The sequence below is a fragment of the Pleurodeles waltl genome, chromosome 8 (genome assembly GCF_031143425.1).
Source record: "Pleurodeles waltl isolate 20211129_DDA chromosome 8, aPleWal1.hap1.20221129, whole genome shotgun sequence".
Classification (NCBI taxonomy): domain Eukaryota; kingdom Metazoa; phylum Chordata; class Amphibia; order Caudata; family Salamandridae; genus Pleurodeles; species Pleurodeles waltl.
Window position 1 is genome coordinate 807,264,324 of NC_090447.1, and position 19,713 is coordinate 807,284,036.

The 19,713-nt window shown below is 48.7% G+C and overlaps 1 protein-coding gene across 1 annotated transcript in view; it reads left to right on the plus strand.

Moving 5' to 3' along the window:
• Window positions 1-19,713, plus strand: part of NALCN (sodium leak channel, non-selective) — a 2,264,872-nt gene that overhangs the window by 2,184,454 nt on the left and 60,705 nt on the right. Inside the window, exon 35 of the mRNA XM_069205064.1 lies at window positions 3,508-3,656. Within this exon, the coding sequence (XP_069061165.1) occupies window positions 3,508-3,656 (149 nt within the window). The remainder of the gene's footprint in view (window positions 1-3,507; window positions 3,657-19,713) is intronic.

The window sequence follows — 19,713 nt, forward strand, 5'->3', positions numbered from 1 at the left end:
AAGTGATATAAAGTGTCTTAAGTCTTTTAAAAGCAAACAAAGTCTCTTTTTAGCACAAAGTACCTGGTTCGCGTGAAAAATCTCCACAATGGGCTGCAGAGGAGGAGAAGCATGGAAACAAAGGGGGTGTGCGTCGATTTCTCTGGCCGCACACAGTGATGCATTGTTTAGTTTCCACGCAGGGACGGCTGTGCGTTGATTTCCGGTGCTCGGTTGTGGATCCTCTTCGGGTTGCGGGGTTTTTAGACGCCCCTGGGTCTGTGCGTGGAATCCTGGGCTTGTAGAGCGGAGTCACAAGCGCTGCCTCATTCCAGTGGGCGTTGCGTGGAAATTTCTTTTGCGCGGTAGGCACTGTGTCGATTTCCCCTCTGGAAGTCGGACTGCGTCGTTCCAGGTCGGCTGTGCGGCGATCCAGTGGGCCGTGCGTCGTAAGTTCCGGTCGCAATGCAGACGCCGCGTCGATCTTCTCCTTGGGAAGTTAGGCTGCATCATTCTGGTTCGGCGTGCGGTGAATTTCTCACCATGGGGCAGGCTGTGTGTCGTTTTTAGCAAGCTGTGCGTCGAATTTTCGCCGCACAAGGAGTCCAGTTGCAAGAGAGAAGTCTTTTTGGTTCTGAGACTTCAGGGAACAGGAGGCAAGCTCTATCCAACCCTTGGAGAGCACTTCTTCACCACAGCCAGGGAGCAGCAAGGCAGCAGGGCAACAGCAAGGCAGCAGTCCTTCACAGAAAGGTGAGTCCTTTCGGTAGCCAGGCAGTTCTTTTTGGCAGGATTCAGGTTCTGGTTACAAGTTTCTTCTCCAGGAAGTGTCTGAGGTGGTAGGGCAGAGGCCCTGTTTTTATACCCAAATGTGCCTTTGAAGTGGGGGAGACTTCAAAGAGTGGCTTAGAAGTGCACCAGGTCCCCTTTCAGTTCAATCCTGTCTGCCAGGGTCCCGGTAGGGGGTGTGGCAGTCCTTTGTGTGAGGGCAGGCCCTTCACCCTCCCAGCCCAGGAAGACCCATTCAAAATGCAGATGTATGCAAGTGAGGCTGAGTATCCTGTGTTTGGGGTGTGTCTGAGTGAAGGCACAAGGAGCTGTCAACTAAACCCAGCCAGACGTGGATTGTAAGGCACAGAAAGATTTAAGTGCAGAGAAATGCTCACTTTCTAAAAGTGGCATTTCTAAAATAGCAATATTAAATCAAACTTCACCAGTCAGCAGGATTTTGTATTACCATTCTGGCCATACTAAATATGACCTTCCTACTCCTTTCATATCAGCAACTACCACTCCAACAATGTATGAGGGCAGCCCCAATGTTAGCCTATGAAGGGAGCAGGCCGCACAGTAGTGTAAAAACGAATTTAGGAGTTTTACACTACCAGGACATGTAAACTACACAGGTACATGTCCAGACGTTTACCCACACAGCACCCTACCCTAGGGGTTACCTAGGGCACACCTTAGGGGTGACTTATATGTAGAAAAAGGGGAGTTTTAGGCTTGGCAAGTACTTTTAAATGCCAAGTCGAATTGGCAGTGAAACTGCACACACAGGCCTTGCAATGGCAGGCCTAAGAGAAGGATAAGGGGCTACGTAAGTGGGTGGCACAATCAGTGCTGCAGGCCCACTAGTAGCATTTAATCTACAAGTCCTGGGCACATATAGTGCCTTCTACTAGGAACTTATAAGTAAATTAAATAGTCCAATTGGGTATGATCCAATGTTACCATGTTTAAAGGGAGAGAGCATATGCACTTTAGCACTGGTAGCAGTGGTAAAGTGTGCAAAGTCTAAAAACCAGCAAAAACAGTGTCCAAAAAGTGAGGGGGGCAGGCAAAAAGTTAGGGTTGACCACCTTAAGGCTGTCAGGTCTAACACGCACAATTTAAATGAATACATTTCTGCGTACTACATAGGGCCTATCTTACCCCTAGGCGGCTCCGTGAACACTTTCAAGTAGTAGACGCCAAGTGCTAAAGTTGCGGAGAAGCAGCTGCAGAATTACTACACATGATGGCCGAACCTAACCACCTATTGGAGGAAAGTAACAGCCCACATGGCCGAGGTTCTGGATCGGGATATCCCTTGCAAGCCTGGACATTGTCTTCTTCGTTGGTTCCCTCATGCTCCCAAAAATAGGGCCTTAAGTGGACTACAGGACCTTGCGTATATATTAGCAAAGAGGGAGGGAGATAACGAGGAACTAGAAATGCCCAGCTGCATTGAATTGCAGCTTTCTACCCGCAAAAGGGGGACAGTTTTTCCATTTTCATTATCTTCAAGGAGAAGGTTTGAAGAGAGCTGTGGTTCTGGTTGGGCAGCCTTTGGGCATGATTGATGATTGAATTAGATGTCAGCCTTTCGGAATGTTTGCTGCAATTGTTTTGGTAAAAGGTTGTGTCAATGGTCCCATAAAGAGATAATTTTCCACTTCAACTGCCTCATTCTACTAACAGGCCCTCTACCTTCAAAACCACAGTCATGAGTCATGCAACGATCGTGCTTTCTGCCTGATGTGTCACTTATATAGGAGGCCCCATGTCATGAGCCTTTTGGCATTAAGGGTTACACCAACAGATTTCAATCCAAAGAATAAACTTTTTGCTTGTAAAACACAGTAGCAAACCGATTCTCCACATACCCCTCAGAATCAAATGCCTAGTTGTTAAAGAGGCAGGTATTCCTGTTGGTTCAAAATCACTTCCAGATTCCTTTCTTCACCTTACCTTGGAGAAAATGTCCACTATATTTCAATTTGTGCCTATAGTCTGTGGTGGTGTGAGAAGGGACATATTTTCCTTTCAGTAAGAGCCTTTGATCTCCTACATTTGTTCTACATTCAGATTGATAGCTATTCTGCAGGTGATGATTTACAAGATTAAGGCTCAGATGTTTCCAGTGAATATGCTCTGAATAAGCTTATTGGAAAAATCTTGTGACTTCCACATTTTCCTTCTTTTGTTCCCAGAACTCTTGTGCCCCTCTCCTGACTGGAATATACATGAGCTATTGTGTTAGGGTTGCTAATCTTTGTCAGTGGATAATCCCAGTTGATCATAGGCCTTGCTCAGCCTTGAGGGGGAACTTTCCATTCTTATCAGAGAATACCATGCTTAATTTGTAAAACTATAAGTGCCGGGGCCCAAGGTATTTTACTGCCATTGGCACTACCTACTGCTCCTGCTACTCCTGTCGAATGGCAGCGCCAGCATTACCTACTAAGGATCACCATCAAGGAAGTGTGACACTCCAGACTATTGCATGTCTCCCCAAGCTGTAGGGATGGGCAGTAAGTGCAACTTATATTATTTTTGGGTAAATACTTGTGTTGTCCACAAAAATAGGCTGAGAGCACCACCATGTGGTGCACTCTCATAAAGAAGTGCCGGAGTTTAAAAATAAGCGCCTGCACTGGCAAACACTAGGGCAACTTAAGCACTGCCAGATGCTATGTATGATGAGGAGATTAAAATTCAGATCCTTTTTTATATTAAACATATGCATACTCTCTTTTTTCACAGGTTACACTGAAAATGCTTCTCCTGACAGTTGTTGTGAGCATGTATAAGAGTTTCTTCATCATTGTGGGCATGTTCTTGCTGTTGCTGTGTTATGCATTTGCTGGAGTTGTGTTATTCGGCACAGTAAAATACGGAGAAAACATCAATAGGTAAGTGCTTTATTTCTCTTTTTTTGATTTGACATGCAAAAAATAAAGCACTTTCGCTCAGGGAAATACACCTTTTAAGCTGTCTTGTGTGCTATGCTCAAGATGTGTGAATTCATTATATAATATTAATACTAATCATCTATAAGGCACTCAAAAAACATAGTTAGTCTGACATGTAAATATGTAATGCATAATGTTCACTTGCTGATACTGTTGTGTCCTAATTTGTATATACAAGATGACAACTTGCCTCGAAAATAAAAACAGCCTTGAATTTCTCAATATGGCTGTTAACAGGAGTTAGCAGCTGCATCAGGAATTTCATATGTTGTGGAAATATCTCAGCTTACACATTTTCCCCCTGACATTTCACCTTCTCAAAGCAAATTCAATGTCTGGATGGAAAATAGCCCCCAAAGGTTGTAAACATGCAGAAAAGTATGTGGAAATAGGAATTTTTGCATTCTATTTTACATTTCTCAGCGGCATATTTGTAAGAGGCAAGAATTCCTGCAAACCAGAATACTGATATTCAGCATAATTGTGATCCTGGTACTGTTAGACTTGGCATCCTTGGCATGCCCTCCCCTAACGTTTTGCCTCTGCTTCCCAGGTTGTTGATTTGTGCTGGACTCTGTTTTTGCTGTTTTTGATACTCTAATCAGGTACTGGCACAGCTCTGGAAAAAAGACTGTGCCAATACTCCCAAGCAATCAAATTGTACAGCCCCTCAAAGGAAGCTGGCGCAGGAAGTGGACCATTGGGAGAGCACTGGGGCCAAAAGAGGTACAGGTGAGACCACGCCAAGGCCGGGCAGGGTCCCTCTCAGAAGAAAGGGGTGGTAAGGATAAACAGGGGGAGTTCTCAAAAGGGCCCCAACCTCGTTCCCATGGTAAGGATTCCCAGCCCCCCAGTGAGAAGAAACCATGGTTCTCCAAAGGGAAACCAGTGGAGAGGGGTCCCCACAAATGCTTTGCATGTGACCAGGTGGTCATGTGAGGGGAGACTCCAAATGTCCCAAGGGTACACCAGCACCCACTGGTGCTCAGTCACAGGGTTTGGCCAGTTTAGAGCTTGGGGAGGAATTTGCTCCAGGTCGGTGGGAGCCAGCTGAGATAACCCTTGTCTCACTAGGGGACAGCGAGATGATCCAGAGAACCCTAGTTCCTGAGAACACTAAGAAGTACAGGCAGTGGGTGATGATCAGTGGATAGAGGGTGGAGGCTCTGAGAGACACAGGATCCAGTGTGACTACAGTGAGGAGCCACCTGGTGTCTGAAGAGCAGATAGATTCCTATGTACTTCACCCAGCAGTTACGGTGGACAACTCAGAGCACCTGTGCAGAGTGGCGCAGGTTCCCTTTGAATGTGGGGGTCTCAGGTTCCTTGAAAGTAGCTGTGAGTCCAACCATGCCTGTTGATTGTTTGCTTGGCATTGACCTGGAGGATTCCCCTTGGAAGGAGGGGAGCACAGGTCCCACTTGGAGATGTTGGGTCTGCCTGTGTGGGTATGCATATCTACCCGGTCAATGGCAGCCTGTTAGGGTGGTGGAAGCCCAGGGAGCCTGAGACTGTGGCCCAGGGGTCTGAGAGTAAGGGCAAGAGGTGTGGGAAACTGGCCCCAGAACTTCCCATGGTCCGGGAGGATGCTGAACCTGAGGGTGACACCCCGGATCCTATAGGGGAACAGGTGGCTGAGCTGGGGGAGATCCCTAGGCTGCCACAGTATCCACAGGAAGGGGGCCCACCAGGGAGGCATTCTGTGAGGCACAGAGAGTATACCCTACTCTGGAGAGTCTGCGGCAGCAGGTTGCAGACCAGGTGGCTGGCAAGGAACCAGTATCACACCTAATCTATTGTGAGGATGGCCTCCTATATAGTGAGCCTAAGGCTGCTGAGCCTGAGTCAGCCCGTGTGCTGGTGGTACCCCAGTGCTTCAGAGCCTTCCTACTGGATCTGGCTCATGATGTGCCTTTTGCTGGACATCTGGGGTGAGACAAGACCTTTGACAGGCTTGACATCCACTTTCACTGGCCCCAGATGCACAGCCACTCAGATGCTCATTGTAGGTCTTGTCAGACTTGTCAGGCAAATGGCAAGAGTGGAGGGAAGTGTAAGGCTCCCCTCCAACCTTTTCCTGTGGTTAGTACCCCCTTTGAAAGGGTTGGTATTGACATTGTGGGCCACTGGATCCCAAGACAGCCATGGGCAACAGGTTTATCCTGGTCCTTGGTGGACCACGCCACCTGGTACCCAGAAGCTATTCGCTGAGGTCAGTCACCTCCCCTGTGGTGGGATGGGCATTGATGGGAGTTTTTACTCGCATGTGGTTCCCCAAGGAAGTGGTATCTGATAGGGGTACAAACTTCATATCTACTTATATGAAGTCTCTGTGGCAGGAGTGTGAGGTAACGTATATGTTCACCACTCCTTACTACCCGCAAAGCAATGGCCTAGTTGAAAGGTCCAACCGCATCTTGAAAGGCATGATTGTGGGACTGTCAGAGCCCTTGAGGCGTAAGTGGGATGTCCTCTTACCATGCCTTCTGTTCACCTATAGGGAGGTGCCTCGGAAAGGGCTTGGATTTAGTCCTTTTGAGTTACTGTATGGCCACCCTGTCAGGGGACCTCTGAGTCTGGTGAAGGAGCGCTTAGAGAAAGCCCCCAGTAAACCTCCCCAGAATGTATTCAGTCACATGCTGGCCTTTAGAAACAAGACTGCCCGCTTCAGAGCTCTCGCACAAGAGGACCTAGAAGCAAACCAGGAGGACATGAAACGGTGGTAAGACCAGAATGCCAGCTTGGTCGAGTTTCAACCTGGACAAAAAGTGTGGGTGATGGCGCCAGTGGAGCCTAGGGTGCTCCTGGACAAGTGGACTGGGCCATTTGAGGTAGTGGAGGGCAAGAGCGAAGTCACCTACTTGGTGGGCTTGCGGACTCCCAGGAACCCCTTGAGGGTCCTGCATGTGAACCGCCTCAAGCCACACTTGAGCAGACTGAATTAACCATGCTCCTAGCAACAGGTGACAGGGTGAGGAAGAGAGTGAGACTCTTCCTGACCTCCTGTCTGCTGGAGAGAAGGATGGGTCTGTGGAGGGAGTAAACCTCTCCCCCTCCCTGACCTCAAAACAACAGAGGGACTGTCGCCAGGTGTTGGGTCAGTTTGCCTCCCTGTTCTCCTTGATCCCAGGGGTCACACACTCACGTACACATGATGTGGACACTGGGGACCGTCCACCTGTTAAACAGAAGGTTTACAGGGTAACTGATAAGGTCAGGGCTAGAATCAAAGATGAAGTATCAAAGACGTTGACCCTAGGGATAATCGAGTTATATAGTAGTCCTTCGGTCAGCCCTGTGGTCTTGGCCCCAAAGGCTGCTGCTCCTGGTGCCACACCAGAACTCCGGTTCTTTGTGGACTACCGGGTTCTCAATGTGGACACTATCCCCCGAGCTGATGAGCTCATCAATTGGTTGGAAGCTGCCAAATACCTTAGCACCTTTGATTTGGGTATTGGCAGATTGCCTTAAAAGAGGGGACCAAAGAGATGTCAGCATTTTCTACCCCAGATGAGCACTTCCAGTTTAACGTGATGCCATTAGGGATGAAAAATGCCACTGGCACCTTTCAGATGTTGGTCAACCAGGTGTTGACTGAGCTGGATGATTTCAGTGCAGCCTACCTTGATGACACTGCAGTGTTCAGTTCCACTTAGGAGGAACACTTGCAGCACCTCTACAGAGTGTTGGAGGCCCTGCAAAAGGCAGACCTCACTATTAAGGCCAGTAAGTGCCAGATAGGGCAGGGTTCAGTGGTGTATTTGGGACACCAGGTAGGGAGTGGCCATGTGGCACCCCTAGAGTCAAAAACTGACACCATTCTGGCTTGGGAGCCTCCCAAAACCCACACTGAGGTGAGGGCCGTTTTGGACCTCACTGGCTATTACAGATGTTTTGTCAAGGGGTATTGCACCGTTATTGCCCCCTTGGATGAGTTGACTTCCAAGAAGCAAGCAAGAAAAGTGATCTGACAGAGCCCTGCCAGACAGCTTTTGATGCCCTGAAGTCAGCCAGGCGCTGAAGTCACCTGATTTCTCCAAGGAGTTTTTTGTGCAAACTGATGCCTCAGAGCATGGTATAGAAGCAGTGTTATCACAGCTAAGTGGAGCGGGCCTAGATCAACCTGTAGCCTTCATTAGCAGGAGGTTACTTCCCAGGGAACATAGGTGGAGTGCAATAGAGCGTGAAGCTTTTGATGTGGTCTGGGTGCTGAAAAAGCTAAGACCCCACTTATTTGGGACTCACTTCTGGGTTGTGACGGACCACAGACCCCTCAGATGATTAATGCAGATGAGGGGTGAGAATCCAAAACTGTTGAGGTGATCCATTTCCCTACAGGGGATGGACTTTATGGTGGAACATCGCCCTGGTATAGAACACTCCAATGCTGATGGTCTGTCTAGATTCTTCCGCCTCAGTGATGAGAACTTCTATGAGGTTGGGCAGTTTCTCCCCACTTTCAGCTGGGAGGGGACATGTGTTAGGCTTGCCATCCTTGATGAGGTCTCCCCAAACTTTCTGCCTCTGCTTCTCAGGTTGTTGATATGTGCTGGACTCTGTTTTTGCTGTTTTTGATACTTTCTGCACTTTACCACTGCTAAGCAGTGCTAAAGCGCAAGTGATCCTATGTAAAGTGTATATGTAATTGGTTAATCCATGATTGGCATATTTTAATTATCTGGTAAGTCCCTAGTAAAGTGCACTAGAGGTGCCCCGGGCCTGTAAATCAAATGCTATTAGTGGGCCTGCAGCACTGATTGTGCCACCCGCATAAGTATCCCTGTGAACATGTCTCAGACCTGCCACTGCAGTGTCTGTGTGTGCAGTTTTAAACTGCCAATTCATCTTGGCAAGTATACCAACTTGCTACACCTTCCCTTTTCACACAAGCAAGGTACCCCTAAGGTAGGCCCTAGGTAGACCCATGGGTAGGGTGCAATGTATGTTAAATGGGGGGACATTTACTGATGTGTTTTACATGTCCTAACAGTGAAATACTGCCAAATTTGTTTTTCATGGTTGCAACGCTTATCTCTCTCATAGTTTAAGATGGGGGCTGGTTTTAAATACTGGTAAAGTGCAGGTTCCCTTTGGGAGTAGATAGAAATATGGAGTTTGGGGTCTCTGAGTTCACAATTTAAAAATATTTTTTTTAGTGAAGTTGGTTTTTGAATTGTAAGTTTGAAAATGCCACATTTTGAAAGTAGGCATGTTCTTGCTTAAACCATTCTGTGACTCTGCCTGTTTGTGGATTCCCTGTCTGGGTCAGTTTGATAGTTGGGCTGTTTGCATCTCTCTCTAGACAGTGACACAGAGGGGGCTGGGGTGTAGCCCACATATTCTGATGAGCTTTCTGTGCTAGGAGGGGAGGGAGGAGTGGCCACTTACACCTGACACGGCTGTGCATGCCCTCACACAATGCAGTCTCCATCCTCCTGGTGTGTGACTGGGGCTTGTCCTAGACAAGGATGGATCTTAAAAACACTTGAGACCTTGCTTTGAAGTTTTCCAACTTCAAAGACAGAAAGGGTATAAGCATTGGACCCAAAACCCCTGCAAATCAGATTACTTCAAGGATTCAAGAGGAACCTCTGCCTGAAGAAGAGCTGAAGAGCTGTGGAGAAGTGCTGCCATGGCCTGTGACTGTGCTTTGTTGGGCTTCTGCCTGTGCAAGGGGACAGAGACTGGACTTTGTTGTGCACTCCTGCTTAAGAGGTATTTCGAAGGGCTTGGATTAGAGCTCACCTCCTGTTTTGAAGCATCAGGAACAACAAAGGCTTCACCACCCAGTTCTAAGTCTGCCTGCTGTGGACTCTAGCTTGCCTGAGGGTGCCATTCTAGTTCCTGGGCCCCTGGAAGTGAAATTCTGGAGAAAAACCTGTCTAACGATGCCGGACGACGCTATGCGACTTTGTAAAGGATGCAGCTGCCTGGAACTGCGATGCCACCTGCCCTGAGGCTGTGGACCTCCAGAAGAGTGACAATCCTGTAGGCTTCACGCCGCTGCAGCCGCTGATCCCCCGCAACATCGATGACTCCGGAGTGTCGTAAGTCCAACATCCATGACATCTGATGCCATTGCAGTGCTTGTGGCCCTGTGATGTCATCGCGACCCCATGAGGTCACCCCACAGCATTGTGACTTTGCCGGACTTCGAACCTGCTGGAACCAAGGGACTGACCTCGCAACCGACGCCGCTTCACCTCCACCGCTCTGCAGTAAGGACCCAAAGCCGCTACGCGATGCCTCTGCCTTTCTGGCCGGTAGCACCGGAACCGATGCCACATAGGATCCATCGACGCCTCGCCCCCGACTCCGTGCACTGGCCTGTTTTCTACTTGTTTGCTAAGGTACTGTACCTCGGGGTCAAAAGACTCCGTAAATGGCACCATTGGCATTGCATTGTAGGACACGACTCCGTCACAATACTGCTTAATACCAACTTGCAGCATTTGTGCCTCTCTGCACTATGTTTGTGCTTTTAAGTGCTAACTTCATATTTTTAACTGTGTATTGTGGATGTTTATCGTATTTGTTCTTGTTTATTTAGATAAAATAATAAACCTGGGTTGGGTCATTTTGTAGTGATTCAGGGGCATATTTATACTCTGTTTGCGCCGGGTTTGCGTCGTTTTTTTTTACGCAAAGCTAACTCCATATTTATACTTTGGCGTTAGACCCGTCTAGCACCAAAGATCTTGGAGTTTGCGTAATTTTTTAGCGTGGACACCTACCTTGCGTTAATGATATGCAAGGTAGGCGTTCCCTTCTAAAAAATGACTGTAAGGCATGTGCACCTTATTTAAACTCCCGTGCAAAAATGACGCACAGGAGTGGGCGGGCCTTAAAAAATGACGTCCAGCCGCTTTTGCGTCATTTTTTAACGCCTGGTCAGGGCAGGCGTTAAGGGACCTGTGGGCTCGGAAGGAGCCCAGAGGTGCCCTCCCATGCCCCCAGGGACACCCCCTGCCACCCTTGCCCACCCCAGGAGGACGCCCAAGGATGGAGGGACCCATCCCAGGGAACTTAAGGTAAGTTCAGGTAAGTATGTTTTTTTTTTTTTTTGTGGCATAGGGGGGCCTGATTTGTGCCCCCCTACATGCCACTATGCCCAATGACCATGCCCAGGGGACATAAGTCCCCTGGGCATGGCCATTGGGCAAGGGGGCATGACTCCTGTCTGTTCTAAGACAGGAGTCATTTCAATGGGGGTTGGGAGTAAAAGAAAATGGCGCAAATCGGGTTGAGGCCAATATTTTGCCTCAGACCTGACTTGCCCCATTTTGTGATGCCCAAGCTCCATTTTCCCCTACACCGGCGCTGCCTGGTGTGGGTCATTTTTTTTTGACGCACACCAGTCAGCTGCGCCGGCTAACGTCATTCAATAAATAAGGTGCCCGCATGGCGCTTTGGAATGGCGTTAGCCGGTGTTAAAATCTTTGACGCCCAACTGCGTTGGCGCAGTTGTACATCAAAAAGTATAAATATGGCCCTCACTGTATTACTGTGTGCATTGGTACAAATACTTTACACATTGCTTCTGAGTTAAGCTTGCCTGCTTGTGCCAAGCTACCAATGGGGTTAAGCGGGGTTAACTGAGTGTGATTCTCCTTTACCCTGGTTAGAGTGAGGGTCCTTGCTTGGACAGGGGATAGCCTGACTACCATCTAAGCCACACCTACATGCTCTGGAAGTATTGTGCATACGGTAGTCAGTGGGGGTAGGTTATATTCAAAGGAATATGATAGGAGAAAATATTGTGACTCAGTGTGATAATTATTTTTTATTGGTGTAATCATTTTTATGAAGCCAGAGTACTCGAAGAGCAGGAGGCAATTCTTAACACAATGCAGCTGCAAAGATGGAGGACTGTAAAGGACAGTGACTTCATCTCTGTGTCCCATTCTTGCAGAGACTATTCTAAAAACATTACTGGCAGTATAGGAATAACTTTTGTAGGAGCTCCCCCAAGAGGAAATCCCCCAAAGACTGCCCGTCAATATTAACAAGGTGAAAGCAGTCCCAGAGGGACAGCTTCCACTTTGAGAATCAGTTGCAACTCTAAGTTGGGTCCGTAATTGACCAACCAATTGTAGCCACAGTTGAGACTACAATCCATTGATACATTGCATGCCAAAAGGAACTTTTTCACCGACAGACTGGACAAAAACAGCCACAACAGCAGAGAACTTCCATCGCAAGATCAGCGACCTCCACGACAGCTTCGGACACCAGACCCAACCAAGCATCACCGAACCCGCACCACCGGCCATCACCCTCCACGACTGGACCCACATCAACACTGAAGAAACCAAATCCATCATGAACTCTATCCACTCCGGCGCCCCTTCGGACCCCTGCCCTCACTTCATCTTTAATAAAGCCGACGACATCATCGCCCCGCACCTCCAGGCCGTCATCAACTCTTCTTTTTCTTCTGCTATCTTCCCCGAATGCTGGAAACACGCCGAAGTCAACGCCCTACTAAAGAAACCTACGGCTGACCCGAGCGACCTGAAAAACTTCCGACCCATCTCTCTCCTGCCCTTCCCAGCCAAGGTAATAGAGAAGACCGTCAACAAACAGCTGACCACCTTCCTGGAAAACAACAACCTGCTCGACCCTTCACAAACCGGATTCCGAACCAACCACAGCACGGAAACCGCCCTCATCTCAGTCACAGACGACATCAGAACCCTGATGGACAACGGTGAAACAGTCGCCCTCATCCTCCTCGACCTTTCGGCTGCCTTCGACACCGTCTGTCACCGCACCCTAATCCTCCGCTCCACCGGGATCCAAGGCCAGGCTCTGGACTGGATCGCCTCCTTCCTCTCAAACCGTTCCCAAAGAGTTTACCTCCCACCGTTTCGCTCAGACCCCACCGAGATCATCTGCGGCGTATCTCAAGGCTCATCGCTCAGCCCGACACTCTTCAATGTCTACATGAGCCCCCTCGCCGACATCGTACGCAAGCACGACATCATCATCACCTCCTACCACGACGACACCCAACTTATACTCTCCCTCACCAAGGACCCCGCCAGCGCCAAGACCAACCTAAAAGAGGGCATGAAGGATGTCGCAGATTGCATGAGGCTCAGCTGCCTAAAGCTGAACTCTGACAAAACGGAAGTCCTCATCCTCGGCAACACCCCGTCCGCTTGGGACGACTCCTGGTGGCCCACGGCCCTTGGCACCGCACCGACCCCCTCAGACCACGCCCGCAACCTCGGCTTCATCTTGGACCCCCTTCTCACCATGACCAAGCAAGTCAACGCCGTGTCCTCCGCCTGCTTCCTCACCCTCCGCATGCTCCGCAAGATCTTCCGCTGGATCCCCGCAGACACTAGAAAAACCGTGACCCACACCCTCGTCACGAGCCGCCTGGACTACGGCAACACCCTCTACGCTGGGACCACCGCCAAACTCCAAAAACGCCTGCAACGCATTCAAAACGCCTCGGCCCGCCTCATCCTAGACGTACCCCGCAACAGCCACATCTCCACACACCTGAGACACCTGCATTGGCTCCCAGTCAGCAAAAGGATCACCTTTCGACTTCTCACCCACAGACACAAAGCCCTCCACAACAAGGGACCGGAATACCTCAACCGACGCCTCAGCTTCTACGTCCCCACCCGCCTCCTTCGTTCCTCTGGCCTCGCGCTCGCTGCCGTCCCTCGCATCCGCCGCTCCACGGCAGGTGGGAGGCCCTTCTCCTTCCTGGCAGCCAAGACCTGGAACTCCCTCCCCACCAGCCTCAGGACCACCCAGGACCATTCCGCATTCCGGAGACTCCTAAAAACCTGGCTTTTCGAGCAGCAGTAACCCCCCCCTTTCCCCTAGCGCCTTGAGACCAGCACGGGTGAGTAGCGCGCTTTATAAATGTTAATGATTTGATTTGAAATCAATGTTCCTTTCATACTACCTCCTATTTGCTATTCTGAATATGTCACAAAATGCACTTTGAGATTCAGAAAGTGTTAGTACATTGTGACACACACTTTTGCTGTGACAAAATCAGTGATTTTGCAAATTGCACACTTTGGCAACCACAAACACACTTTTTACTGGAGGCCCTAAATATTCTTCATTGTAAATAATTACTGCATGAATTTATGAAATGAGTTACATCACTCTTTTGAGGAAAGAAGTGATATATAGTACCTGAATTTCATGTTCTAAATAACATTGTATCTCAATATAATGGCCAATATATTATGACTGTAAAAATATCAGGGGTACATATATCGTTTTTTGCTAACAATATCTAAGTTGAAAATATTGTTTATAAAAATATCATGCTATTTAATGTAGTTAGTTTTAATTTTGTAATTATATTGTTTAATACCATATAATTTGTTAAAATAATTGTTTGCTATGCATTATTTTTGTTATTTTGTTTAGTTCTTACCCTATAGACTTTGTGGGTTCTGAGATATTTGGGGGATAGGATAAGTAGTGTTATATTTAACAGTTATTAAAAATATTAGTGTTTATAATTTTTGAATTATTATGTTTTATGTATTTAATTCAGTTTTTCAATATGTGTTTTTTATTGGTGGATTTGGTGTGTTCTGTTTGATTGTTTTCAGGTTCAAATGTAATCATGGTATGTGTTGTTTTCATGTTTTTCATAGCAATGGGGTGCATTTTTTGTGGCTGTTTAGTTGAATGAGTAATTTCTTTCATTAAATGATACATAAATATATGTGTTTTGAATTTTAAACATATCACTTTTTATTTCTTTTTAATTGAATAAATATAATTAAAAAGTTACCTTTTTTAAAGGTTTGCATGTGTGTGTGTGAGTGAGCTGCTACGGATGATTTTCGAATAAACATATTCCGTTCGACATCCTGAGTCAGTGCTCCCATTTTGAAAATTGGAATTGCGGAATTGTTGAAGGTGGATGGGCTTCTCTTCGCACCAGAGTCAAGGCAGCATACCCAAGACAATGAAGGTCCTGGTGCAATTGGGAGTGGGCACACTGTGCCAAGGGCACAGGCACAGGAGGCCAGGGGCAGTGGGAGGGCACCTATGACCCAAAGGATGGGGCATCCACAACAAACAAACTGGCCAGGAGGCCATCTCTCAAGTCCTGGGAGCATACCACCAATCCCAGGACACTATGGGCAAGATCCTCACAACCGTCCTGGAGAACCTGAAGCTGCAGAGGGACTACCACCAGGAGGCCATGCAGCAGTAGCAGACCGTCAATGCCACCATGTCCTCCGTTGCAGGGGTACTGAAGGAACTGACCACCATCCTGTGTGCGTCCTCCACCCACCAGCAGGCCCCTTCCACTAGCCACATTCCAACAGAGACTTCCACTTCTGTGTCAGCTAGTGGAATAGAGGCCCTGCAAGAGGACCTGCAGACCACCAGCACCCCTCCCCCTGTAGCTGAGGATCCCACACATAATGGAGAATGTCCATCCAGACATCATGCAGGACCTGATGCCAAGACCAAGACCACTGCTAGGAAATGATCCTCTCCTGAACATTCTCCCTTGTCTGATACTGACACACTCTGTTGACTGTCCAATGCCATGTCTCCATTTTCCCATGGCCCCTTGGATACTGGACCTGGACTACCTACAGCTGGTACAACTACTCCAATGATTACATCCATCATGGCCCCACTCATCACACATTACACTTGTGATTAACATTAAACACCTCTGAGCACAGCTCCTGCCTATGTGTTTTTATTGTAATGAGTGAGATTTGCATTTGAATAACATTTCATTACAGACAAACCATTGACCTGCAAATGTCTGTGAGATAGACAGAAGGGAGAGCACAAAATGCAGCAAGGTTTATGGTAGAGTACAGATATTCTGGATACATGTGTCAAGGGAGCCACCAGGCATGGCAGGAACATAGAGTAGCACCACATGAGTGCCCTGCAAATAGACCAAGACAGGGACCACTATCACGATAGGAGACACTGTAGGCCACGCAACACACATGCTGAACAATGTCTCAATCCCTAGTGTGATTTAGCATGTGGAATCACAAACCATATGTCCATGTCAGGTCTACATTTCCAAGACATCAATAGCCAAAAGTCCTTCCCTCAGATCTGACAAATCTCAACTAAAGGTATGATCCACTGGCTGTAACAGTAGGGTTACACATACTTCCATTGTGGACTGTGAGGAGGAATAGCAATACTGAGGACACCACCATCTTTGGCGCAACAATTGAAGTTGGCAAAGCAGTACAGGAAACATAGCACAAGGACAAGAGATTGCATGAGTGATGCTACACAACAGCACAGTGGAAATAGCACTCACATTTGAACTGTAACACCTCCTCTGATGGACAAAATGTTCCCCCCCAAAACCCAACCAGAGGGTGAGCTGCACTCAATACCTCTACTGATGACAGACACCAGGAGGAGCTAAGGCACAATGCATCCTCAGGTACAGGTTACATAGATTACACATGACACATACCTGTTTCTCATGGCAATTATTAAAGAATTAACTCTGCTCTGGAGTCAGCTGTATCCTCATCATCTTCCTCCTCATCACTCACTATGACCCCTTCATCAGCCACTCGTCCAGCTGCCACCTCCTCTAAATCCAGCAATGGGATGTGACGCCTCGGGACCATGTTGTACAGCATACAGCAGGCAATAATGATCTGGCAGACTTTAAGTGGTTTGTAGAGTAGGGCACCTCCGGAGACATGTAGGCAGTGGAATCTGGCCTTCAGTAGGCCAAAGGTCCTCTTGATGACACGCCCCGTCCTACTAGGGGCCTCATTTAAATGGTGTTTGTCATCTGTTGTTGGATACCTCACAGTTGTCAGCAGCTAGGGAAGGTTGGGGTACTTAGAGTCACCTGTGTGCACAAAGGTAAGACACATCTCAATTCCGGTAGGGACACAGGGTAGATTGGGCAGTGACGTGAGATGACAGGGGCACACTACCTATTCAATACATACCAATGAGCCATGCCGGGTCCCTCTGTAGTTGTGCCATCACGTGTGGGACGTTGCAGTTCTGCAGAATATATGAGTCATGTACAGAACCAGGGAACTTTGCCATAACCTGCGAGATATATTGGTCAGCGAGACACACCACCTGCACATTTATGCAATAAAGATTTTTCTGATTCCTGTACACTTGTTCATTTATCCTGGGGGGAACCAAAGCAACGTGGTTGCCATCTATGGCCGCTATCACATTAGGGACATGTGCCAAATCGTAGAAGGCAGCCGTCACAGTGGTCAAATCCACACGTTGAGGGAACATGATGTAGCAGGGCAGTTGTTTGAGCAAAGCACAAAGTACATCCTTCAACACATTGCTGAACATTGGCTGTGACATCCCTGCTGCCAAGCCCACTGTCATCTGAAACGACCCTGAGGAAAGGAAGTGGAGTACTGACAATAACGGCACTAAGGGAGGGATGGCATAAGGATGACATATGTCAGGAAACAGATCAGGCTCCAACTGGCTACACAGTTCCATGATGGTCTGATTGTTCAGACAATATGTCTGAATGGCGTGCCTCTCTTCCAGGCTAGCCAGGTCGACCAGGGGCCGGGACCGGGACACAGGGGCATGTCTCATCTTCACCATTGCACCATTGTGAGGATGTAAGGAGTTGGGACAAGGCAGACGGAGTAGATGCATGGAGATGGGTGAGGCGTCTGAGCGTTAGTGGCGTGATGACACGTGTGGTCATGAAATGTGTCTGATATGTGATGTCGACTGCTGACCCTGTAATGCCAATCCTTCTGTATGTGTCACTCATGCAGGTCAGCGCCCATCAAAAGAAAGGGATTTGGCGTGCCATCGCCAAGCAAGTGCGGACCCTGGGGGCCCATAGCCGGTGGAGCACCCACTGCAGAAAGTGGTAGGGGGACCTGAGACACTGGGCCCGGAAGAATGCAGAGGCCCAGCTGGGGATGTCCTCCCAATTACGTCGGACCCTGACCCCCCCAATGGTATTTTGACAGTGGCCTATCCTGAGGTAGATGGGCGCGAGAGGGCAGCACAGCAGCCACAAGGGAGTGAGTACACACTCACACTTCCATGATGTTCTGGCAGGAAGGCTTTGGGTTGCCTACTAGTGGAAAGATGTTGCGAAGGTCATTGTTATTAGCACACCAATTATGGGTGTCAGCCACCCTGGCAGGATTGGTTTCATAGATGTGTGCCCATGCTATGCAGACAGTGACTTATGAGGGCATTTACTTACAAACTGGGAATTGTGTGGTGAGCCTCAACAAGGTTTAACAACCAAGCTCCTACCATCAGCATCAGTAATATAATTGAGGTGTCAGGGCATTGCCATCAGTATTAGCCTACCACTGTGACCGAGATAATTAGTGTGTCCTCAATCAGCTGCCATGTACTGTATGTGTAGATAGGTACAAAGGGGCCAGATGTCACTGTGCTATTTGCCAATGGATTAGTGGGCATGCTACCTACCCATGCAGGATTCTGTTGAGTAAGGTGTACAGGAAATGTCTGCACACACGACCATGGAAATGTGCCAGTTACTGGGCAAGTGTGACTAGGTTGTCCCTCATCAAGTACATGCGTGCCACTGTTCCACCATTAGCAGTTTCCATCAGCATTGCAGTAGTATCCCTCATGGTGTCCTACTGTTGTGGCATGTATAGCTGAGGGCATGGCCTGCCATGGCATAGCAGCAGATTATGTTGTTGTTACTCTGTGTGTATGTAGGGTTAATATTGACCCATTGCACCCTGTCTTTCTCTGCCATCCTCTGTCCCTCTCCACCTCTGTCTTTGTGTGTATCAGCATCATCAGGCAAAGGAGAAGGGGCTTCGGCAAGTGGGGAAGAGGCAGCCCACGGGACTCAAAGGCTGATACCATCTGAGCCGAGGGGACCAGTGGGACGGAGGTCGAGGGAAGTGTCATGGGGGAGACAGGATCGACGACAACATCTTCGGATTCCTCCTCCAATGGATGCTCCCTGGCAGTGGCGGACACATCTGGGGCTATCCCAAAGCCATCCTTGTCTGCAACCCCTCCTTACCAGCACCACCCTCCCTGTAGCTCCCCACCCAGTTGCCTGTGTCCACTCTCCCAGGAGGGTGGGCATCTCCTTCGCCGAAGGCACCTCTGCCCCTGCCCCAGTCAGCCCTGCTGCACTCAATGAGGAGGCTAGTGACCTCCTGAGGTCCATCTCTGTGGGGCAGTCAACCATTGTGAATGCCATCCAGGGACTAGCAACACAGATGCAGCAGTCAAATGCCTACCTGGAAGGCATTCATAGTGCCCTGGCTGCCCTGCAGAGATCGTTTCAGGCTCTGGCCTCAACATTGATGGCAGCCAGTGTTTCTTCTTCTTCCGTCCCCCCTCCAACTACCTGCTCCCAATCCCACATCCCTCACCCATCCAAGACACACCTACATACCAACATGCAACCACATCACCAGGCCCGACTGCAAGCACACAAGCACCACAAAAGACACCACCTCCATGCACACACAACATTCAGATGCAAACACAACAATATCCACTCCCTTCATGGACTCCCCCACCATCTCTCCCTCACAGACACTACACCACTCATACCTGCGTTCACCACTTCATCACTCCCAGATCCTGCCAAAAGTGCACTCATTTCCGTTTCCACTATCACCACAATAGCAGACCTCCATGCATGCACCCCATACACCACATGCACACTCAGCACAACTGTCAACACCCCCACATGCAGCGTATCCACCCTAGCTGCAAACACCACCACAACATACATTCACACCCCCTGCCATTTCCCTGCTTCTCCTCCCCCACCTTCCACTACACCTAAATGGCCACACTCACACAATCAACAGTCACACAGCACACACATGACATACACACTCGCACCTGCACCCAAGGCATCTCACAGTACACACTTCACAACCACTCCCTCTGCCTTCACTCCCAAACGTTACTCCCATTACCAACCTTGTGCCCCTAAAAAATGTTTCCTGCATGAGTTTTCCCTGTTCCCTCC